Source organism: Halichondria panicea, chromosome 9 (assembly GCF_963675165.1).
Source record: "Halichondria panicea chromosome 9, odHalPani1.1, whole genome shotgun sequence".
NCBI classification, from domain to species: Eukaryota; Metazoa; Porifera; class Demospongiae; order Suberitida; family Halichondriidae; genus Halichondria; species Halichondria panicea.
Genome location: NC_087385.1, coordinates 3,387,533 through 3,407,947, shown reverse-complemented (window position 1 = coordinate 3,407,947; position 20,415 = coordinate 3,387,533). Strand labels below are relative to the sequence as shown.

Sequence of the window (20,415 nt, the reverse complement as noted above, 5' to 3'; positions counted from 1 at the left end):
GAAAGACAGCATTAAATTTTGCCATAATTATGACACGCCCTTCTTGGCTAATCTGATCTGAAGGGCGAAACGTTAATAAAACACAGAGATCATTGGTCTGATTCAAGAGTCTTCTCAAGAGAGTTCCAGTTCCTTTATAGCGTGATTCTACCAATCGCTAGCAAGGTATTTATGATTGCCATAATTAGGTGCATGAATTGTGTTTCAGCTAGCTAGCTAGAACACCTATTATATTATGTTTGCTGTTAGATTTTGTAAACGACATCGACAAGCTAGAGTCTAACAATACGTCTATAATTATCATTAAGAACACGAAGTGCCCCATACCTACATTGTGTCGCATCCATATGTATTTGTGCTGCCTGTTAAAAGTACGTGTGTAGGTACGTGAGTATGTTGTATTGTGGATTATACAAGTCTCCTACTGTGTTGTAGTTATAGTTGCTGTGTGATAACGCTTAAGAGTTTACTTACGTGTTTAATAAGACGGACCCAGGGCTTGCAGTTTTTACCACACAACCAGTATACACCTTCCAACATAGATGGAACCCCAATCACGTTTCTCGGGCAGCTTCCAGGATGAAGCTGCACACACTCCACCAGTTCAGTCTGGCACACAAAATAGCAATGGCAACGTTGTTGAGAAACGATTCTCTGATCATTTTACGGATGCCGAATATGAGCTGCATCCACATGAAGATCAGTTTGATTTTGCATCCAATCTTCAGACACATGACTCTGTCTCCTCTCTGGATATTGTTGGATTAGATTCCAATCTGGAAGCAGTTGGCGAATTAGAATCAAGTGCTGCATTATTGTCCAAATCGTGGGAAACATTCGAACACAGTGGCCAAAAAGTGAGTTGTACTTTCGTCACTGAAAAAGTGTAGCTTAGAACTGCAACAAGGTCATGTGTGTTTCATAGGAAAATGTCAACTTATAATGTAATGTAGGCCTGTTAATGTGTTATAGTAAAGGAATGCGCTACTTGCATTGATTGTTTTCCTTGCATGGCGACATGTTCTGCCTGCTGGAATGTGACTTCCGTTTTGAGATAATGTACAGTAAAATATTTGTGGGCATACGTTTAGTTGACTAACTTCCGTGTTAGCTACAAAAATAATACTCTCCCCATGCAAGCCTGATGAGGCTGCAAAAACAGAGGCCATAAAAGATGTGGAAATAAAAGATTTGTGCAAGTCTGCTGAAGAGGACACAGCGGTAGCCACCGATAGGACTGAGCCAACTGATTCTAAAGGTTTAAAATTTATCTGTGTAAATTTTATCTCCAGGCATGCAATTATAGTATTGCCAGTTCATTGCTATCAATTGTTGATTCTTAGTACAGTGGACCTTATCACGTTTACTTATGATGTAGTACAATAATTATGTGTTTCTTGATCCTTACACCCATTAGGCAAGTGGGAGAAATTTGACAATGGCCGCTCCCTGTCCAAGAAGCTCAGTGATGCAGCTGCCAGCAGCACAGAAGAAAGTGGGGCAGTGTGTGCGGCGGACGCCCTCGTGTCTAATTCCCAATGGACTGCTCTTGACGACAGCCACCAGTTTGAAGATCTTGAGGAGCACTCTTGGGACAATGGCAACCTTCCATTTCGAAAAGTTCAGAGTATGCGAGCCACTACTAATCGCAAGATTCAGATTGTAGATGCTTTGAAACAGCGAAGGCTCAGTAACTCTAGCCTAGATCGGGAACAAGGTAGGAGTGTATCTCAGTTCAAGAATGAAGATGAGCTAACCAGGAAGTTTAAAGTGGACCGTGACTGGCAGGTGTATGTCAAGATGGACAAGAAAATTCCTGGAACGAAGTAAGTTGTTGTCTTTGTGTAATTTGTGACATTTACATCTAACTGTGGACTGAGCCTTATCAAGAGTCCAGAATAAAAGAGAGAGAGAGTATTGAATGAAGCCTTACCTTGCATTTGATGTATTCGAAAAGTGATGGGATTTCCTACTGGTAACTGATTAATCTGAGCGCCTGGAGCCGCCACTTGATAGCTTTTGAACATATTTGCTTTGCTTTGTGTAATTTGATATTAATTGGTTCAGAATTCTCCTACACTATTGAGGTTACCACGGTATGCTAACAACGGCTGTTAAATGTTGTACATGTGTGTACATAGAAGTGTGGGAGTATTTTACAAACATAGCACCAAATTGTGTGTGGAAGGTGTAGTTCTTGTGTTTGGTGTGTTCGACGAATGTGTTCGATGAATGAACTATTTTGTTGCCACCCTCTTGTATTAGTATCCTTATTCCACGAAATGTGGTTTTGTCTATATGTATGTAAGCATATCAAGTACAGGTAACACTCTACAACAGGTACCAGTCTCAGGTTATCCTAATAGCACATAATTATAATTTCTTGAGTACATGCATTTCTTGAGTGCATGCATGCATGTGTTGGACTTTTGCTGTTCGTTAAATACATCTCTTTAGTGCATGTGTGTGAATGCAGCTAATGTAGTTTGTTTCGGATATTCAGTATTACAGTTTTAACAAAGGACTCAGGTATGCTTATGTTCAATTAGGAGTACATTAAGAGGTGTATCCAACTGTGGCAGTTGTAGTGTAATTAAGTACCACATTACGGTAAAAAACGAGCGTATGAACAGCGTATCAGTGAAGTTGAGCATTCCTCCTTCACCCCCCTTATCTTCTCCGCTACAGGAAGTATGACCACTGCTTTCTACAAAAGACTTGCCTCATGTCTAGCAACGAAATGGGACCAATCATATAACTCTACCGTGTCCTGGCTATGTTGCCGCTTGACGTTCTCGCTCCTCTGCTTGGCTATCCAATGCATGTGTGGTGCAAGATCGAGCCTTGGCCATGCCCTAAGGCAGCCACTACCACGTCTATATTCCCTATACTTCACTGTCCGTTTTCATGTAAAAAAGCAACAATCATAATTCTAGCTTTCTACTTTAGTGAACCTTTTCCATTGGAGCTGGTATAGGATCACTTCAGCTATAAATACAAACCTCGAATAAAGGACGCATGTAGTAGCTAGAGGCCAACGTGCAAGTTCAAGCTTCTTAGTTTTTGCTTGACAACAAGGCTTTAACATCGAAAGCTGCCACGTCCTGTTAAAAGTACTGACTTGTTGTGTGGAGGCTACCCATGCTGTAAACGCAGTGCTATAGCATCCAGACCCAGTCACTTAGCTTTTACTCGTTTTTTTGACAACGAAGGTTTAACATCAAATTCTGCCACTAATTGTTGTGTGAAGACTATTCGAATAGTAAACGCAGTGCTGTGGCATCAACAAACAAACCAACAAACCAACGGATTACTATACACGTGGTCGCCCACGCACGCCTCGGGTAACATCATGACCAATTAACGTCCTCTGCACATGTGGTTTGTACCTCCAGCCCACATTTAATTATAGTAATGGCTAACAGCAGGAGTACTCCTGCTAACAGTTTACACAACTACAAGTATTAGTGACGTATTCAGTCCTAGAGGAGGTACGACACCCGCATATCAAAGGAAGTGTTTTAGACTCACATTCCTTAGGTCAAAGTTCAATTGCGTGTTACCTGCCAAACACAATCACTGCGCTATTTTTAGCTGCCTAGAGTCTGATTCCTGCACTGATCTAGGTTATAGCTATTAGCTTAATCAACCATCGTTTCAGCTTCAGAATCTTCAGGAAAGATGCCTGGAGTTGCTATGAGCATCACTTTGGTTGATGTGCTATAGAACTTTGACCTGGATATAATAATGAATGTGGGTCTTTTAAGACACGCGGATATCGTACCTCCTCTGATTCAGTCCTAGATGTAGAATGGAATGCGCGTGGGAGTTGCATACACCTCCTGAGAATATGAAAATTAAACATTGACAGATGATAGTTGCCAAAGATCAGCTAGCTAGCTCAGTTTGAGTGCGACCTTTATACAAGAGCGGCCTCTGATCAAGCATATACGTATCACCCCAGAGGAGGTCGGACATAACTTGAACTTAAAAGGTCATCATTAGTGAAGTTCAAGTGATGTCTGACCTCCTCTGTGCTGGAATGCTTCTGCTTTAGCTCATCGACCACATCATCTCTGCATTCTGTTTTGTCTGTATACTGGGTCACTTTCTTTTCTTTTTTGGCTTAGCAGAAGATCCAGTACGCCTCTCCTTCTGATTCAGAATCACTAACTGAAACATGTGGTGGGTTTTTGGACTGAAATTCAGCTTTACCCATACACCACAGTGCTGTTTTTCGTGAGATTTTAGTAGCTGCTAAACAGGGAGTAAATCTTCCTTACACCTAACCCAAATTTGTTTATTTCCCTGAAAATAGCCAACATCAAAACTAGAGTCACTTGAAACCTATCTCGAAACGTAAAAAATATCAAACTTATTAGGTACTGGACTTCTACCGTTCTATAACTTAATTCATGTCACTTTTCTATTTAGGTTTATGACACTGAATTGTCATGATCTAATTTTCACTGATGCACAGTGTAATCTTATTATGATGTATTAAAGTAGTAATACAACAGATCTTAGGTTATATTCCTGTCGATATTTAGCAGGGATCTTTGTACAAAGGTATCTTCATTGACACTTCCTTTAGTGAGGTAAACATCTTCAATTCCTCGTGTGGCTCAGTGGCTGCATGGATAGAATAGAGAGAGTAGAGAGAGATAGGAAACGGAAGTACCCTCGAAGTACCATACCATCCATGTATCTACGCGGTTTTAATTGAGGCTTACTTTTTAACACGAGGGCTAAACACGAGGGCTAAACATGAATAATTCATGATAATTGTTCTGCTGTCTGTAAGAAGTCCACGAGCAGTTCTGCTAATCAATTTTCATCTCCTACTTGAAGGCCATTTAGGACACGCACAGAACATTATTTAGTTACACAGCCTTAGCATGAAAAAGCGCTCTGTGCACCTCTAACTACTTCACAACAATCGAGATTTGTTCCCTACTTGAAAAGCTTTGTATAAAAATTATCTTCTAATTTTATCCGACACTTTTAATTATCCTGGGCAATTTCATTGTCCTAATGCAATGGAAGCTCAGGTGCTTTAATTTTACATTTCGCGCTATATACGGTACTACTTGTGGTTGCCATTTACTTGCTGCAACTTTTGTGGCTGATAAAATGTGAAGTCGTGATGATTCTGTTGCTGTTTGCAACCCTCCCCCCACTTGTTTACAAACAAGACCCTTCAACTGCCTTCAGCCGTTGATATAGTGTACCAGTATTGCATTATCATGCTCTAAAGTACCGTCTGCATATTAAGTACTTTTGTTGCTTCCTTTTGGTGTAATGTTGCTATTGTAGGTCTTACCTAGAAACCATTACTGCTGTGCATGCATGTCATGCTCCAAGTGCGTCACTATGTAGTGTGTTTGTTCTAACACCGTTAGGAGCAAGTGGCTTCCTGTGAACTTATCTGTGAGGGAAGGTATTCTGGTGATTAAGAAGAGTACACCACCTTCAATGCCCATCTCTAGTAGCACAGGTATGAATTTGTTGATCATGTTGCATTGTATTTTTATTCCTGTTTTGTGTACTTAGTTGTTCCCCCTGACACACCCCCACTACATGAGATCAGACTCCATCACAACCACACTCTTACAAAACCAGTGGCCAGAAATTATGATCGGAAGACTAAAGTTCACCAGATCAAGCTTCAGAAAACAGAGGTTAGCTTTGCCAATACTAATAATTTATTTTGTCATACATAAAACTTGTCAAACCATAAGGTGGTTGAGCGATCATAGATACAAGAGAGAGGGATTGGAAACGAGGCTACCTCGCATGCAATCTGTGTGTCCCCGCGGTTTAATCGACGCTGTGTTCTAGGCAAAACATTTTAAAGACTAGAACTACTGTAACAGTAGTGTCTGTGAGTAACGTTGTTGGAGGTGCTGTATAGATAATTATAGGTGACCTTTGGATGTAAGTCGGAGTAAAACTCCCAAGACCAAAATACCTGTGTCTTGTGTTTTGGGTGAGATTCAGAGGGGGTATTTTCTGCCAGCCCCAATCCCATGTCTAATAAGTAGGAGAATAAATTTAGAAAGCTTCCTGATTAGGGCTTGGCAAATTATGCTAGCATAATTTTTGGAATAATAGGGAGACTTATAGCAACTGTGAATAATAGGGCACTAAATTAGCATAATTTGACCCTCAGAGTCTGTTAGACCTATCTTATAATGTAGTTAAACATGTAGATAGGCATCTATCTAGCTATTACAATAATAGATCTGTACTGTAAGGCCACTCCAAGTGATACTCTGGTTTCTGGTCCAGCGCCCGCACCAGATTTTTTTCTTGGATTTCTATCTCATTATTTCTACTACGCATGCGCAGAATGGTCCACGTGGTACAAAATAGTGTGATAATGATATTCATTTGCAAAATAATGAGATTCATAAGGTGAAATTGATAACGACATAATGAGAAAAGCCGCCCGCCCGCATGCAATTAGAAAAACTTCAGGACCAGAAACCAGAGTATCACTTGGAGTGGCCTAAGCACTAAGCCACTAGGAGGAGTATTTTGGGTGTTCGTGCTCCTTGCAATAAGTATGCGCTGAGTGTGTCTTTTGGAAGTGAGGGATTCTCTCCAGCCTTGGCCAGAGTGTTTAATCATAGATGAAGGAAGAGAAAGGGATTGGAAACGATGGGCGTGGTTGAATCCAGGCGCGTTACGGTGATGTAATCATTATTAAGGGATACATTGCGCGCGAGATTGGCGCCAATAAGAGAGGCTGCTGTGGCAGTGAATCAAAGCTTGTCTTCTTCTCATCAAAGGGCTAACATGGTAAGATATCTTGCATAGGTCATATTAAAAGTCATAATAGACAAGCTAAAATAGTCAGAATGCTGAGAAGTCTGCTTAGACCTGGTAACTTCTGACAGGAATAATAATACACTGAAATACACTTCCACGATAAGACTGAAGAGTTTTGAGCTCAATAAAAGAATGACTACGGTCTCTATTCACAGAATAATGAAAAGGATTAGAATGAGATACTGCTTTAAGTTCTATACAGTACAACTTCCATATTATAATTAAGTGGTTGTTTTATAAAAAAAAAATAATGATAATGTAGACATACATTTGTAGTTGGTTCACGATTGGTAAAAGTTATTATCAGAGGACTTATCAAAGGACACAATGTAATATTAGAATCACTTGAGGACTTCGTTTGCACTTCCATCTTTGGCACACCAAGCCAGCCGTCTATCTCTTGCAGCTTTTTTCCAATGCTGATATCTTCTTCCGTGTGGCATTCCTATTAAAAGTAAGTATACATTACGATACAGTAAAGACTATTCTCCCTTGCTATGAATGCCAGAAGGGCTAATAATCGATCAGTGTTAGAATAGAGGGATTAAAGTGAAAGCATAACGGCCTTTACAGTTTAGTGGAAATCTCGAGTTTCTCTAAAGCAAACAAGAAAAGGGAAAGACCATACATTAAAGTAGTGTACATAGAGTCTATTTCATGAAAGAAGCTAGGCAAGATAGCTTTGAGTAGCCTCATAGAGGGATTAATATGCAAAATTTAAAGAAAACTGACCTTCAATGGCCCCACATACATTTCATGTTCAGACAACTTTCCAAGAGTAGCACAACTTTGTACTTGGTATTTTCTTTATGAAGCACATCTCAGTCGCAATATCTAGCTCTTGTTTTTGTGATTACAGACGAAAATAAGTTTCTTAGCTTAGCAGCCTAGGCGTAACGCACCTAGACTTCAAAGGTTTCGCCCACACAACGTACAAAACATAGTAAAACGTGACGTCAAATGACGTGCGTTTCCAATCCCTTTCTCTTCCTTCATCTATGGTTTAATCATGTGAGTGTGCTTTCTCTTTCGGCACTAGAGGATTATATTTCACTTAAAATGAAGCCCCGCCCACTAATTAATCAGTGGGGTGGTCCTTTTTGTCGAAGCGCTATTTTCACTGAGAATGCGGCGTTTAAACACTAAGTCTACGTATTAGTTATTGCCCAGCCAGAGTGCAACATGCCATATATTGCACTGGAGCAATATAATGCCCGAGGGCCGCATGTTGCACGAGGGCGCCGGCAATAACTAACTTGTTGCCCAATGACGTTAAACTCGTCTGACTGGTCATATAAATCGTAATAAAAGACATGTGTTTTGAAGGAATTTAGTGTATTCATAGTTTTGCTGAATTCCATAGTAATTTTTTTAGGTTTTCTTCCCACTAAAGGTAGTAGCCTGTAAAAGGGACCAACTGAGTATTGGGTGGGATGGTGGGGCATAAGTCCCAAATGGATATGTCTTAAAGAAATCTACTGCATTTACATATGGGGGTGATCAGTGCCAGTTCTTTTTATTTAGTACTAAAATTATTTGCATGGTAAAGTTCTACATACAAATGACACGCTCTCTCTTGTTTGCATGGTGAAGTTCTACATGCAAATGAGAGTGAAGTTCTACATACAAATGACACGCTCTCTCTTATTTGCATGGTGATTTTCTACATACAAATGATACTCTTATTTGCATGGTGAAGTTCTACATATAAATGATACTCTTATTTGCATGTAGCCTCAACCCCAGGCCGATCCGTCTCCAATTGAACGCTAGGTCGCCTACCTAGGCCTGGTATTGATTGTATCTGGGCGTGGTTTTTACGTAAAACAAATTGACTCTGCATGAAATACGGTACAACAAACGGAAAAGTAATAATCGTAATACTAATACTGTCCAAAGCCATGTGGTCAAGAAAACCAACTAAGAAAACCAACTAATTCAATGGCTTCCAAGTTCCCTGTTTGCAGAGTATGTAGCACTAGCACTAGCACTGAGTCTGAGGCCACAACAACTAGAAGATGCAGGCAGCTGTTTGGTAACATGGGTATCAAGGATCAGCTTCCAGGGAGGCTCAGTGTTGCATTGGATCTGCCTGTTAGTCCTTCAGACTCCTGACCTGGTCAATCATGAGAGACACAAGAGGAGAGACAACAAGAACAACACTTTTGTCAACAAGAGGAGCCTTGGTCCTACCTAGCTTGTAGTCCATTAAAAAGGGTAGCAACTGATAGCAGAGAGACTTGCCATACCCCGTTGGGAACCAGATAAACACGTCCCTTCCCTCAAATAGGAGCTTGAGAGCCTGGGCCTGTTCTGCCATGAGAGTGAGGCCATCTTGCTTCAAACAAGACAACGCGTACTTTAGTGCTCCATCAAAATCTGAACTTGCCATAGCTAGCTAGCTAACTTGAGAACATGACGTGGAGCTAAATTACTTTTACGGGAGTAAAATGCCTCTACGTACACCTTTAGTATTACAGAAAAAAAGCAGGAAACAAAATGTAAAGAATCTCTGCTTTAGTTTCCGGTTCCTGCCACGCCCAGATACAATCATGGTGAAGTTCTACGTACGATGAAAGTTCTACATACAAATGAGAAGTTCTACATACAAATAACGCTGCATGGCAAATGATAAGCTTTGTTAGTTTTACAATGACACTCTCATATATATTTGCATTGACTTGAAACCACTCCCTTTTTCATCTATAAGGAAAGGCTCGGATGAAAAAGGGAAGGTTGGAATACAATTAGAACAAACCACTATAACTACATAATGTGTGGGTGTTTATTCAGCTTTGATCCCAGACCGTCAGAAATGTATTTTATACTCAAGGCTATATAGCAACAGAAATAGTGCATGCGTGAGTGGTGGCACGCAAGTTGTTATGACGTTAACATTGTGGGAGCGTGACATTCTTCACGCATGCCCCTATAGGACAACTGCAAATTTATAGTGGCATATTGAACGGAGGACACAATTAACATAGTATAGACGGACATTTTAATTAACATATATAAACTACGTGTTGGACACGCCCGCTCAAGTGGCAATCCTTTTTGGTCACATAAGTGGGCGTGTCCAATAATGGAGTTAAAAAAATTACTCTCTCCCCTGAGGCCTTTTCTTAGGTGAAAAGGGGAGTAGTTTCCAGTTTAGCAAATTAACTATGCAAATGCGAGAGTATCATTTGTATGTAGAGCTTCACCATGCATGCAAATGAGAGTATCATTTTTACATAGTGAAGTTCTACATACAAATAATACCCTCATTTGCATGTAGAACTTCACCATGTAAATGAGAGTATCATTTGTATGTAGAACTTCACCATGCAAATGAGAGTATCATTTGTATGCATGTAGAACTCACCATGCAAATAAGAGAGAGCGCGTCATTTGTATGTAGAACTTCACTATGCAAATGATTTTAGTACTAAATAAAAAGAGCTGGAGGTTTTGGCACTGATCACCCCCCATATTTACACACAGTGCAAGTGCATATAATCCAGTGCATTATGCCATATAATGCAGTGCAATATATGGTAGCCATGGCAGTGATGCAACATGCCATATACTGAGCACTGGATTGCTTTGATCTGCCCACTCACTGGGCAACAATAGCTATTGCTGCTGCTCATTATACTTAGTTCTATCTAAGCTAACAACTCACTCTAGTGCTTAGCCCCCCTTCTGGTCTTAGCAACGAAGAAATAACAGAAAGTTGTTTGATGTAGCAGCCTCATATTGGATAGTAGGCTTCCCAGGGACACGATCAAAAATTTTTTTGACAAAGTACAAGGATAGATCAGCTAGTCATCTATTGCCTCACAAGCTTTACTAGAGAGTGTTTTAAACGCCGCCTAAGTCACTTCTCTAAACTAACTGATTTACTGCACAATGAATAGGGTACATTGAAGTAATGAACGCGTGGGCGGGTCTTAGAATTTGCAGATTCAGCAATAATTGAAGGTGGTCCCAGTCCTTAATTCACCTGAGTGGTCATTTGAACTCGAAAACACAATCCTCGAAATTTTGTTTGGGCAATCCACGGAAATTTAGTATCTCGAAAATAACCCGCTATACAGTACAGCCGTAAGAGGCGTAATTTTCCCCAATAACGGCACGAGGCACTGCATGGTAAAAAGACTACACTGTTTTATATACAATACCTGCCTGAATGGTCGTCTCTTATATAGCAGAGTTTTTCGAGCAGCTAGGTTAAACCATAGATAGAGTAGAGAGGGATTGGAAACGGAAGTGATTCACATGATGTTTTACTACTTAGTGGCTCTGGGACCATCCGTGTATCTCTTCATAACTCCTGCAAAAGCCCAGGAAACTTATTGTGTCCAATGCATACATCTCAGAGCTACCCCTATTACTGAATTACATGACCCCTGATAGTAGGTATCAATTGGAAACGAAGAAAATATAATCTCGATTGTCGTGAAGTAGCTAGAGGTACACAGAGCGCTTTTCATGCTTGTGTTCCTATAGAACTTATGATAATTATAGCTAAGGCTGTGTAACTAAATAGTGTCCTGTGTCCCAAATGGCCTCGAGTATGAGATGAAAGTTGATTTTTAGCAGCAGAACTGCTCGTGGACTTCTTACAGAGAGCAAAACAATTCTCATGAATTATTCATGTTAGCCATTGTGTTAAAAAGTAAGCCTCAATTAAACCGCGGAGATACACGGATGGTACTTCGAGGGTACTTCCGTTTCCAATCCCTCTCTACTCTATGTATAGAATATACCACACCTAAGAGGGGGTGCATATCCTCCGAGTAGGTGTGGCATATCTGACTTATACCACGTGACTGCAGCACTATAAAAGGACCTCCCCTAGCAACAATTCAATCACGATGCAGACTGCAAAAAAGAACAAGACTATGCCGGATTTTGCAGCCATCAAAAAGCTAGTTGAGCAACATGTTGACTCCTACAGATGCTCAATAGCTTCCGTGGTCCAAGCGTTGACCATTCAACGTCCCTTACTGGAGTTGCAAGCTCTTTTTGAATAAAATGTATCTAAACCGCGCCCATGGACCCATGGAAGCTTAGCCATCTTGTTGGAGAGCACCTTCCGTGTTTCTGCCGTCGCTTTGAGTCTTAGTACCGTCAAGCATGGCTCTTTTCTCTTTGCTTACTTTCTTGAACAAATGAAAAAACAAAAAAACAACTTGAAAAACTGTGCATGCCTGGGGCTGTATGCTAATATTCTATATATCCTACAGCTGTTGACCAATGAGATCAATTTGTGGTGACGTAAGTGTGGTATAACTATGGTTAAACGCTATCAGCCACAACATTGAAAAGCGAAACGCGGTTTGAGATCAAACCACAAGCATGCATCAAGTCTATGTACGTTGAGCACGTGCATGATCTGCTGCCGTTTCCACTCCTTTTCCTCTCCTTAATCTATGGTATAATGTATGCGTAGATCACACAGCAATGTAGAATAGTGCATATATTATGTGTTTGTGTTACTGTATCGCTGATGTGCAGATCCAAGAGAAGAGAACTTTGAAGAGGTGGCTATTTGTGGAACATATTAGCAAAGCACGCACCATTGTCAAGCTAGGCTGTCCCGATGTGACTGTGGTACAAGGACTCTCTGACCAGATCAATGAAGGAATTCGAATGCTCCCAGTCACTAGAGACCCAGGAGTCTCATACAGAATGAACGAGGTATAGGCTCTGGGCATTTTGAACCTCATAATAATAACGCTAATGCCTCTATATACATGTGCTTTCTTGTTCTTGTACTGTCCTCTATGTCTTCCCACTGATCAGAGGTAACTACTGTAATATTATAATTATATTGACCTTCTGCTACAGGTGTTCATTGATATCAAGGACAACTCTGACATTCTAATGAATTGTGATGGAGCAGTCCTCGAACGAAAGTCACTTAACCGTATCTTTGTTCAAGCCTTTCTCTCTGGGTCATCAGATTGCAAGATTCTCTTGAATGATGTTGAAGCCTTGCTTTTGCAGGGCAAAGGTCAATTGTCTGTGAGTATGTCAAGGCAGGTCCGGCTAAACAATGTGGTTCTCCATCCATGTGTGGACAAGGCTGTGTACAAAAATTCAAGGGAAATCAAGTTCCAGCCAATAGATGGGTATCCATTCGAGCTACTGAGATCTTCTATTGATCCGTATGTGAGCCCTCCAGTTACAGTCAGCATGCTTATGGAGTACAGCGAGCAACGAAATACTGTCAGAATTACTGCCTCTTTTAGTATACGCAAAAAACACAATCTTCATCTCCGACCTATTAAGGATCTAGTAGTCAAATTCCCAATTCCTTCGAGTTGGAGTTCTCTGTTCCTTGCAGGCACAACTTTTGGATCCAAGAAATCTGTTCGGTCCACTTCAGTTTTGCGAGGAAGTTTCAGGCGAAAGATCAAGAGTAGCTCATGTCAAATTGAAACCCATTTGGGTTCTGCCAGGTATGAGCCAGCATATGGAGCTGTGATGTGGAGGATAGGTAACTATTTGGAGTCTTCTGTGCCTCACAACTTCAGGTGTGACGTGGAATTGAAGCCAGGTAGGAACATTATTAATTTTGTTGGACCTTAAAATTTACGGGTTTGCTGTACCTTTTCATTTTCTCCTCAGGAATGCACAAGCCAGACGTACAGTCAGAACATGCTGAAGTTAGCTACAGCATCCCTGGCAGTTCTACCGGTCTCCAAATTCGTTCGTTTAAGGTTGAGAATGCAAAAGCCCAGCCTGAGCGGTGGGTGAAGTATGAGATCCAGTACCGTTATAAGGTGCAGATGTTTCCTGACCTCTCTATCGACTAACAATGCTGTAATTTAGATATGTAATTCATTTGGACTTGAACACTTTTTACTGCTTACACTTATGATACATGGTAATTTTTGAAACCCAAGTTTGAAATCATTGTGTAGATCTATCAGTATTACAAATTAATAGTCAGGTTTAGACAACCTGCAGATTAATTTTGAGAATCTAAAAACAGACAGGTCAAGCATCTGTTGTATAAAATACTGGTATGTGCATGGGTTCTTTTCTCGCTACTGGTATTATCCATTAATTTCTTGTTAGGCTATACTAGGTGAACAGTTTTGGGGAACATATGAGCTTATACCACATTGATCTCATTGGTCAACAGCTGTAGGATAGATATATAGCATACAGCCCCAGGCTAGGCATGCACTAGCCTCCTTCACCGGGAAAGAAGTGAAGTGGGAAGTGCGGCCTGGGATCGAGGCTAGGCATGCACAGTTTTTCAAGTTGTTTTTTCATTTGTTCAAGAAAGTAAGCAAAGAGAAAAGAGCCATGCTTGACGGTACTAAGACTCGAAGCGACGGCAGAAACACGGAAGGTGCTCTCCAACAAGATGGCTAAGCTTCCATGGGTGCGGTTTAGATAGATTTTATTCAAGAAGAGCTTGCAACTCCAGTAAGGGACGTCGAATGGTCAACGCTTGGACCAAGGAAACTCTTGAGCATCTGTAGGAGTCAACATGTTGCTCAACTAGCTCTTTGACGGCTGAAAAATCCGGCATAGTCTTGTTCTTTTTTGCAGTCTGCATTGCGATTGAATTGTTGCTAGGGGGAGGTCCTTTTATAGTGCTGCGGTCACGTGGTATAAGTCAGATATGCCACACCTACTCGGAGGATATGCACCCTATAAATTATATCCTCCGCTGCCGTGGTTACATACCCCTCGGCTCCGCCTTGGAGTAACCACGGTAGCGGAGGATATATGGGTGCATATCCTCCTCTTAGGTGTGGTATATCCTATACTTATCCCAGTGTAAAGAAGTGGATGGTCAGGGTGACATAACGAGTGTTTAAGCTTGAGATCGCCTTTCCACATTCTTTTCCTGGGTTAATTATTATGTTTTACTTATACATACATCCATTTCTACGGGTTTGTTGTACCTGGACCCTCTCTTTAATAATAATTACTAGTGTTCAAGCTGGCGCTGTGCTAATGCCTCTCGCCATGTTTTTGCTTTCGCTCAAAAGTATTAGAGTGTTATATTAGTTTCTATAATGAATTTTATATTAAAGTTAGCTTACCTATATAAAGTCACTGAGAAGAAAAGACTTATTTACATGCGTCTATTGTTGTTATTTATTGTATTATGTGGCTTACCAGGACCTCAAGAAAGACGAAAATTGATTCTTCCAGGATCTGTAGTTCAGTGTATATAATATCAGACCTGTGTACATGCATATTGTTATCTATATTGTTATATGGTAGTGTTTTGTGGCTTACCAGGCCCTCAAGACAAAGATGATTCTGCCAGGAGGATCTGGATCTGGATCTTGGTTTCTCACACATGGGGAATGAGCGCGCATGCGCATTACATCCACAGGAATAATAAAGGGTGTGTCCAAACAGATCAATGGCTACTGCTAGCTAGCTGTTTTAACAGATATTTTCTGAGTCTTGTAGCTAACAAAAAGCTAGCGCTTTAGTGCAAGGCTAACTCATATGTTGAATAGAAAGTATGTGCGGACAGATGATGCTATGAAAGATTCTGAAGAGACTGCAACAGCCTTCAATGTGAGTCAAACTAGCCATAACTCGAGAAAGAAGCTTTAGTTTGCTAATCCACGAATCAAAATCCAAGAGAACGTGGCTAGAAGCCTATAGAAGCTGTTAGTTTTCGTCGCATTGCAACCGTTGAGCAGTTACAGCTGGAACAGACACACAGACACACAGACACACACACACACACACACAGTCAGCTTTACCGTATCCCTCGTGCGGCTACGCCTCGAGGCATAATAAAGAATACTACGTGACAAATTTTGCAGAAAGCCACAAAAATGTGTACACACCCACTGGATCACATTGTGAAGATCAATTCTTCAGTATAATCAATCAGATTCACTAAAACTACCCGACCGCATTGTAGCACACGCACACTTTAGTGCATGCACGGCATGCAGGCTACTACTCAGTTGTAAATGGGTTTGATAACAGCTTCTAGGTGTTCGTACCATGGATATCTGCGTGTGTATTGTTATTGCATGGGGATTGGTTAATTAGCTCACTGGATGCCAAGAACGGAAGTTAAATTTAACCACAACACATGCACCCCCGCGAATTCTTCACATAATTATGAAGTGAAGGCAACAGGGCTAAGGGAAGGCTGCCTTGGGCACAACAATAGGCCAACATTACTACGTACATGCATGGAAGAGTAGTAGATGATCGCTGAATGCGTCCTAGAGCTGCACAGCTCTACTGTATTATAAGTACATTGGTACCAGGACGTCAGTGAGCAAGGTGCAGATGGACGATGAAAACAGACTCCCATTGCTACCAAAGTAAGTAATGACAGTTAAATATAAGAACACGTATAAGTAACGATATTTGGAATCCTTCATTCGATGGCGAGCATCCCATTTATTGTTTCGAGCATTCGAAAGCAGCACTGCCATGTAGTGTGGTTAGCAGTACTTTAAGGGACAAACTTCAACATCTAGTCAAAATTAATACGTCTCCAAGGTACACGCGTATACGCAAAGTGGAACACACATTCATGTACACGAGTTGATACTTCCCATCATTTGGTGTTTGCATTGAACCCAACAGCCATTCACTCGGATCTAAACAAAAAAAGAAACAAAGGCAACAAAAATTGCAGAAGTACAACAAAATGTTGTTTCATATATACTGTTGGAGAGATTATCACGGATAAAGGCACTAATTAAGACAGGTATGTCGTCACTTTTCATTGGTACCATAATAATAATTTTATATTTCCTTGTATATTAATTTTGTAGGCTAAGGAAAAACTACTGGAATAAAACGCTCCCGAGTCCATCTAATCTCAGCCACAAAGCAGTAAATTCTTTGTTTCAGTACATGCTTTAATGTATGAACATACCTGCATGTAAATGCATGGGATGTATAAATTATTGGTTATGACAAACAGGGAGAAAAGGTACAACGAATGCTCTGAATCTAAAAGAGAAGATTGTCTTGGTTACAAGATGCCTGCATGGTGCCGGTGAGTATCAATGATTAAGTTAACTAAGTTTCTATGTTGACAGCATTGTTTCTTGCTACACTGCCCCCACAGCATGTCTTCGCATGTTTGACACAAACCACAATCTTCTTTTACATTCAGAGCATTCGTATGTTACTAGAATATATACTTGTTTTAGAGCTGCAATTTTTGTTGCTTTTGTCTTCTAGATCCGAGTGAATGGTTGCTGGGTTCATTGGAAACAGCAAAAGATTGGAAGTATCAACTTGTGTACATGAATGTGTGCTGGACAGCCCACTTTGTGTGTACGCATATATATCTTGGAGACGTGTTCGACCAGATGTAAAGTGAAGTAATGCTGACCAAACTGCATGGCAGTGCTGCTTTCCAATGCTCGTAACAATAATGGGATGCCATCAATCGAACATTATTGTGCATGGCCTTCAATTGCCCGGAATGGTTACCTACAATCATGTTCACTAAATAACTGTTTATTACTTATTTTGGGAGATATCTGTTTTCGTTGTCCACCTGCACCTGTTCCGATAGCTTGCTCCCGGTATCAATGTACTCATAGTAGTCTAAGTAGACTACTATAAGTAGAGCTATAATTATGCCTCGGTGCACATGCACAAGCAAGGTATACGGTAGTGTGTTTGTGTGTGTGTGTGTGTGTGCCGACTGTTTCAGCTGCTCAAGGATCAATGAAGTGCAAGTAAGAGTTTCTACAGGCTTCTAGTCACGTTTTCTTGGCTTGGTATTTGTGGATTTTTAAAATAAAGCTTCTTTCTCGAGTTATTCCTTACTTGGAATGCCATTGCAGCCTTTTCAGAAGAGTCTGTAGCAAAACTTGTTCACCGAGTGTTGCTACTCTACTTAGTAGTTAGCTCTGCACTAGAACTCTAGCTATTGATAGCTGCAAGAGTGAGAAGAGAGCTGCAAAGCTCTGCTGACTTGTAGCATTATCATATATAAGAAGGGAGAGGGATGGGAAACGCTACGTAAATAACATTGACGATCCGCGTTTCGGTCAATGTTTTCTTCTTTATTTCCTCCAGCCCATGCTTTTAGCTAGTACTAGGCTATAAACTAGCTACTGAGCTCCATGTATTAGCAATGGCTAGTGGAACAGTCACAACAAGCAATAGTTAGTGAGACCCCTCCAAGCAGTAAAAAGCAGCTTGGACAGGCAAATTCTTGAGAGGAGCTCTGTCTGTACCGTTGAGTATTCCAGTACAGTCACAGACATGATAGAGAATTATGGAAATGTAGCAAAGTTCTGTCGTAAATTACTGTGCCGATACGATGAACCAACTATCAATGAATACAAAGAGACATTAATTTTACCTACATTCAATCATTGATGTAACTTTCTAAATGGGTACCGTAAACGTTCTAATTATAGAAGCAGTAAAACATAATTATTTTTCTAGAAACAATGTACCCAAAAAATTTTTTATTATTATGGTGGTACAGTAGAACCTCGATTATCCGGACACCTTGGTTCCAGAAGCAGGCCGGATAAGTGAATATGCCGGATAATCGAATAGATAAACCACGCCTTGATCCACCCACTTTATTGATGAACAGCAGTGCCACATGTTGTCTGCGCATGCGCAAAAGAAAAGCAGGCATGTCTCCATGGTAACAGCTGCAACGCGCATGCGCATTTTAGGGACACGCCCATTTTCTGAATTATGTAATCTGATTAAAAAGAAAACTGCCAAGCCGGATAATCGAGGTTCCGGATAATCGAGGGCCGGATAATCGAGGTTCTACTGTATATTGGCATTATAAAAGAGGGCGTCCTAACCGAGGCTGGTTCTATAATTGGAACGCTTACGGTACACAAAAAGTCTGCTTTTAAAAACCAGCTTACTAAGACAATGAAAGCACCGCGGGTGCTGATGCCTCGGTGGAGGTGCCAAAGCTACATAACATAAAACTACTAATAGCTAGCTTTTATCATCTATGCTTTTATACAAACAATTATCATGAACATCTTTTATTTTGCTGCATGCAATCAACCGAATAGTGGGTAATGATCAACCATGATTGTTGGTAAAAACGATCGATGCCAAAAGTTCAAGTCTAAAATTAATGGCTGCAAGTCAGCAGAGCCTTGCAGCTCTCTGCTCACTCTTGCAGCTACCAATAGCTAGCGTTCTAGTGCAGAGCTAACTACTAAGTAGAGTAGTAACACTCGGTGAACAAGTTTTGCTACGGACTCTTCTGAAAAGGCTGCAATGGCATTCCAAGAGCAAAACTAGGCATAACTCGAGAACAAAGCATTATTAATTTTTGCAAATCCACGAATTAACATGACTAGAAGCCTATAGAAACTCTTACTTGCACTTAATTCATCCTTGAGCAGCTGTAGCGGTCTACACACACACACACAGACACACAAACACTACCGTATACCTCGCTTGCGCATGCGCACCGAGGCATAAAAATAAACATTACTTACCAACCTAAAGCCAAGTGGCTTTGATTTTACTTGCATACAATGCCCATGCATGCAGCTACTTAAGAAAGAGGGAATCATTAATATTTTGGGCTGTAGTCACAGCCTCTCCTTGTAGAAGGTACACAAAGCCACTAGATAGAGCCGAAACGATAATACAACACTCAAAAAACTGCTTTTCAAGCTCTTGATGAGATATACAACACTTCTATATGATGCACAGTAGGCGTGGATGCTCAACACAGGACTAAGAGTCCCAACAGAGGAGGAACGCCAGGGTCAACAGGGTCAATAGGGTAACGTTTAATGAAGGATTAAACATTCTAAATAACTTCCGTTCCTGGCATCGAGTGAACTAAGCCAATCCCATTGTTCTTGTACTTCCTCGTGCAGTTGTGTATGTATTCCCTTGGGGAATACATAGAACTGCATGCCCTCGGTAGTACAAATCCAAACCCTTGATATCCATGGTACAACTATTACATGTACCTAATACTTATTTACAGTTTGTTCGTTCATATATTATAGTCATTATGTCTCAGTTGCGCAAGGTATACGGTAGTGTGTCTGTAGATCGACTGTTACAGCTGCTCGATGATAAATGTAATAGGCTTCTAATCACAAAATGCTTCATTCTCAAGTTATGTTATGTTTGCTTACTTTGAAGGCTAGTACAACTTGTGTGTAGCAAAATAGAGGAATAACGAGAGAATAAAATAAGTTAAGCATTATCCGCCAAGGCCGATGAATCCGCTTGCATCTAAAATGTTAATTATAATTATGTACAGTGTATTCATTACTGCATGTAGCTTCATTGCCTACACCGAGGCATCATCACCCTTTCTTTCTCCCTGGGTACACCATCAACCTACGTAGAAAATTTAAGTCTTACTGCTGTATCAAGTAGTTCATCAGTAGTGTTGAACCAAACAATGGTTATTACCGTAAACGTTGAAATTTTCGACGGGTGTTTAATTTCGTTTTTTTCGTCCTTGGACTCAACGCACGAAATTAAATATATACGTGGGTGTACCACTACCATTAGCCACACCTACGTTAATATAACGGACGAAAATTTATGCGCACGAAATTTAAGAATTGTGGGCCTAGTGCAGAAAGTGCGAAATTTTGA

General features: G+C 40.7%; 1 protein-coding gene and 1 long non-coding RNA gene across 5 annotated transcripts in view; one reads left to right on the top strand and one right to left on the bottom strand.

The window, feature by feature from the left end:
- Nucleotides 1–7: 7 nt before the first annotated feature.
- LOC135341728 (stonin-2-like) lies at nt 8–13,759 on the top strand. The gene is made up of 9 exons (XM_064538391.1): nt 8–165; nt 543–857; nt 1,141–1,258; nt 1,418–1,826; nt 5,403–5,497; nt 5,554–5,681; nt 12,340–12,522; nt 12,673–13,384; nt 13,456–13,759. Exons 2-9 carry the CDS (start codon nt 543–545, stop codon nt 13,641–13,643), a joined length of 2,148 nt encoding a protein of 715 aa, XP_064394461.1. The 5' UTR covers nt 8–165; the 3' UTR covers nt 13,644–13,759.
- The window catches only part of LOC135341731 (uncharacterized), a 20,975-nt gene continuing 4,896 nt past the window's right edge, over nt 4,337–20,415 (bottom strand). Inside the window, exons 3-5 of one of the 4 annotated variants that reach the window (XR_010396600.1) lie at nt 7,567–20,151; nt 5,324–7,279; nt 4,337–4,632 (exon numbers count right to left, since the gene is read on the bottom strand). This is a non-coding gene — a long non-coding RNA (uncharacterized LOC135341731). The remainder of the gene's footprint in view (nt 4,633–5,323; nt 7,280–7,566; nt 20,152–20,415) is intronic. The other 3 variants (XR_010396599.1, XR_010396601.1, XR_010396602.1) reach the window with 3 other exon arrangements.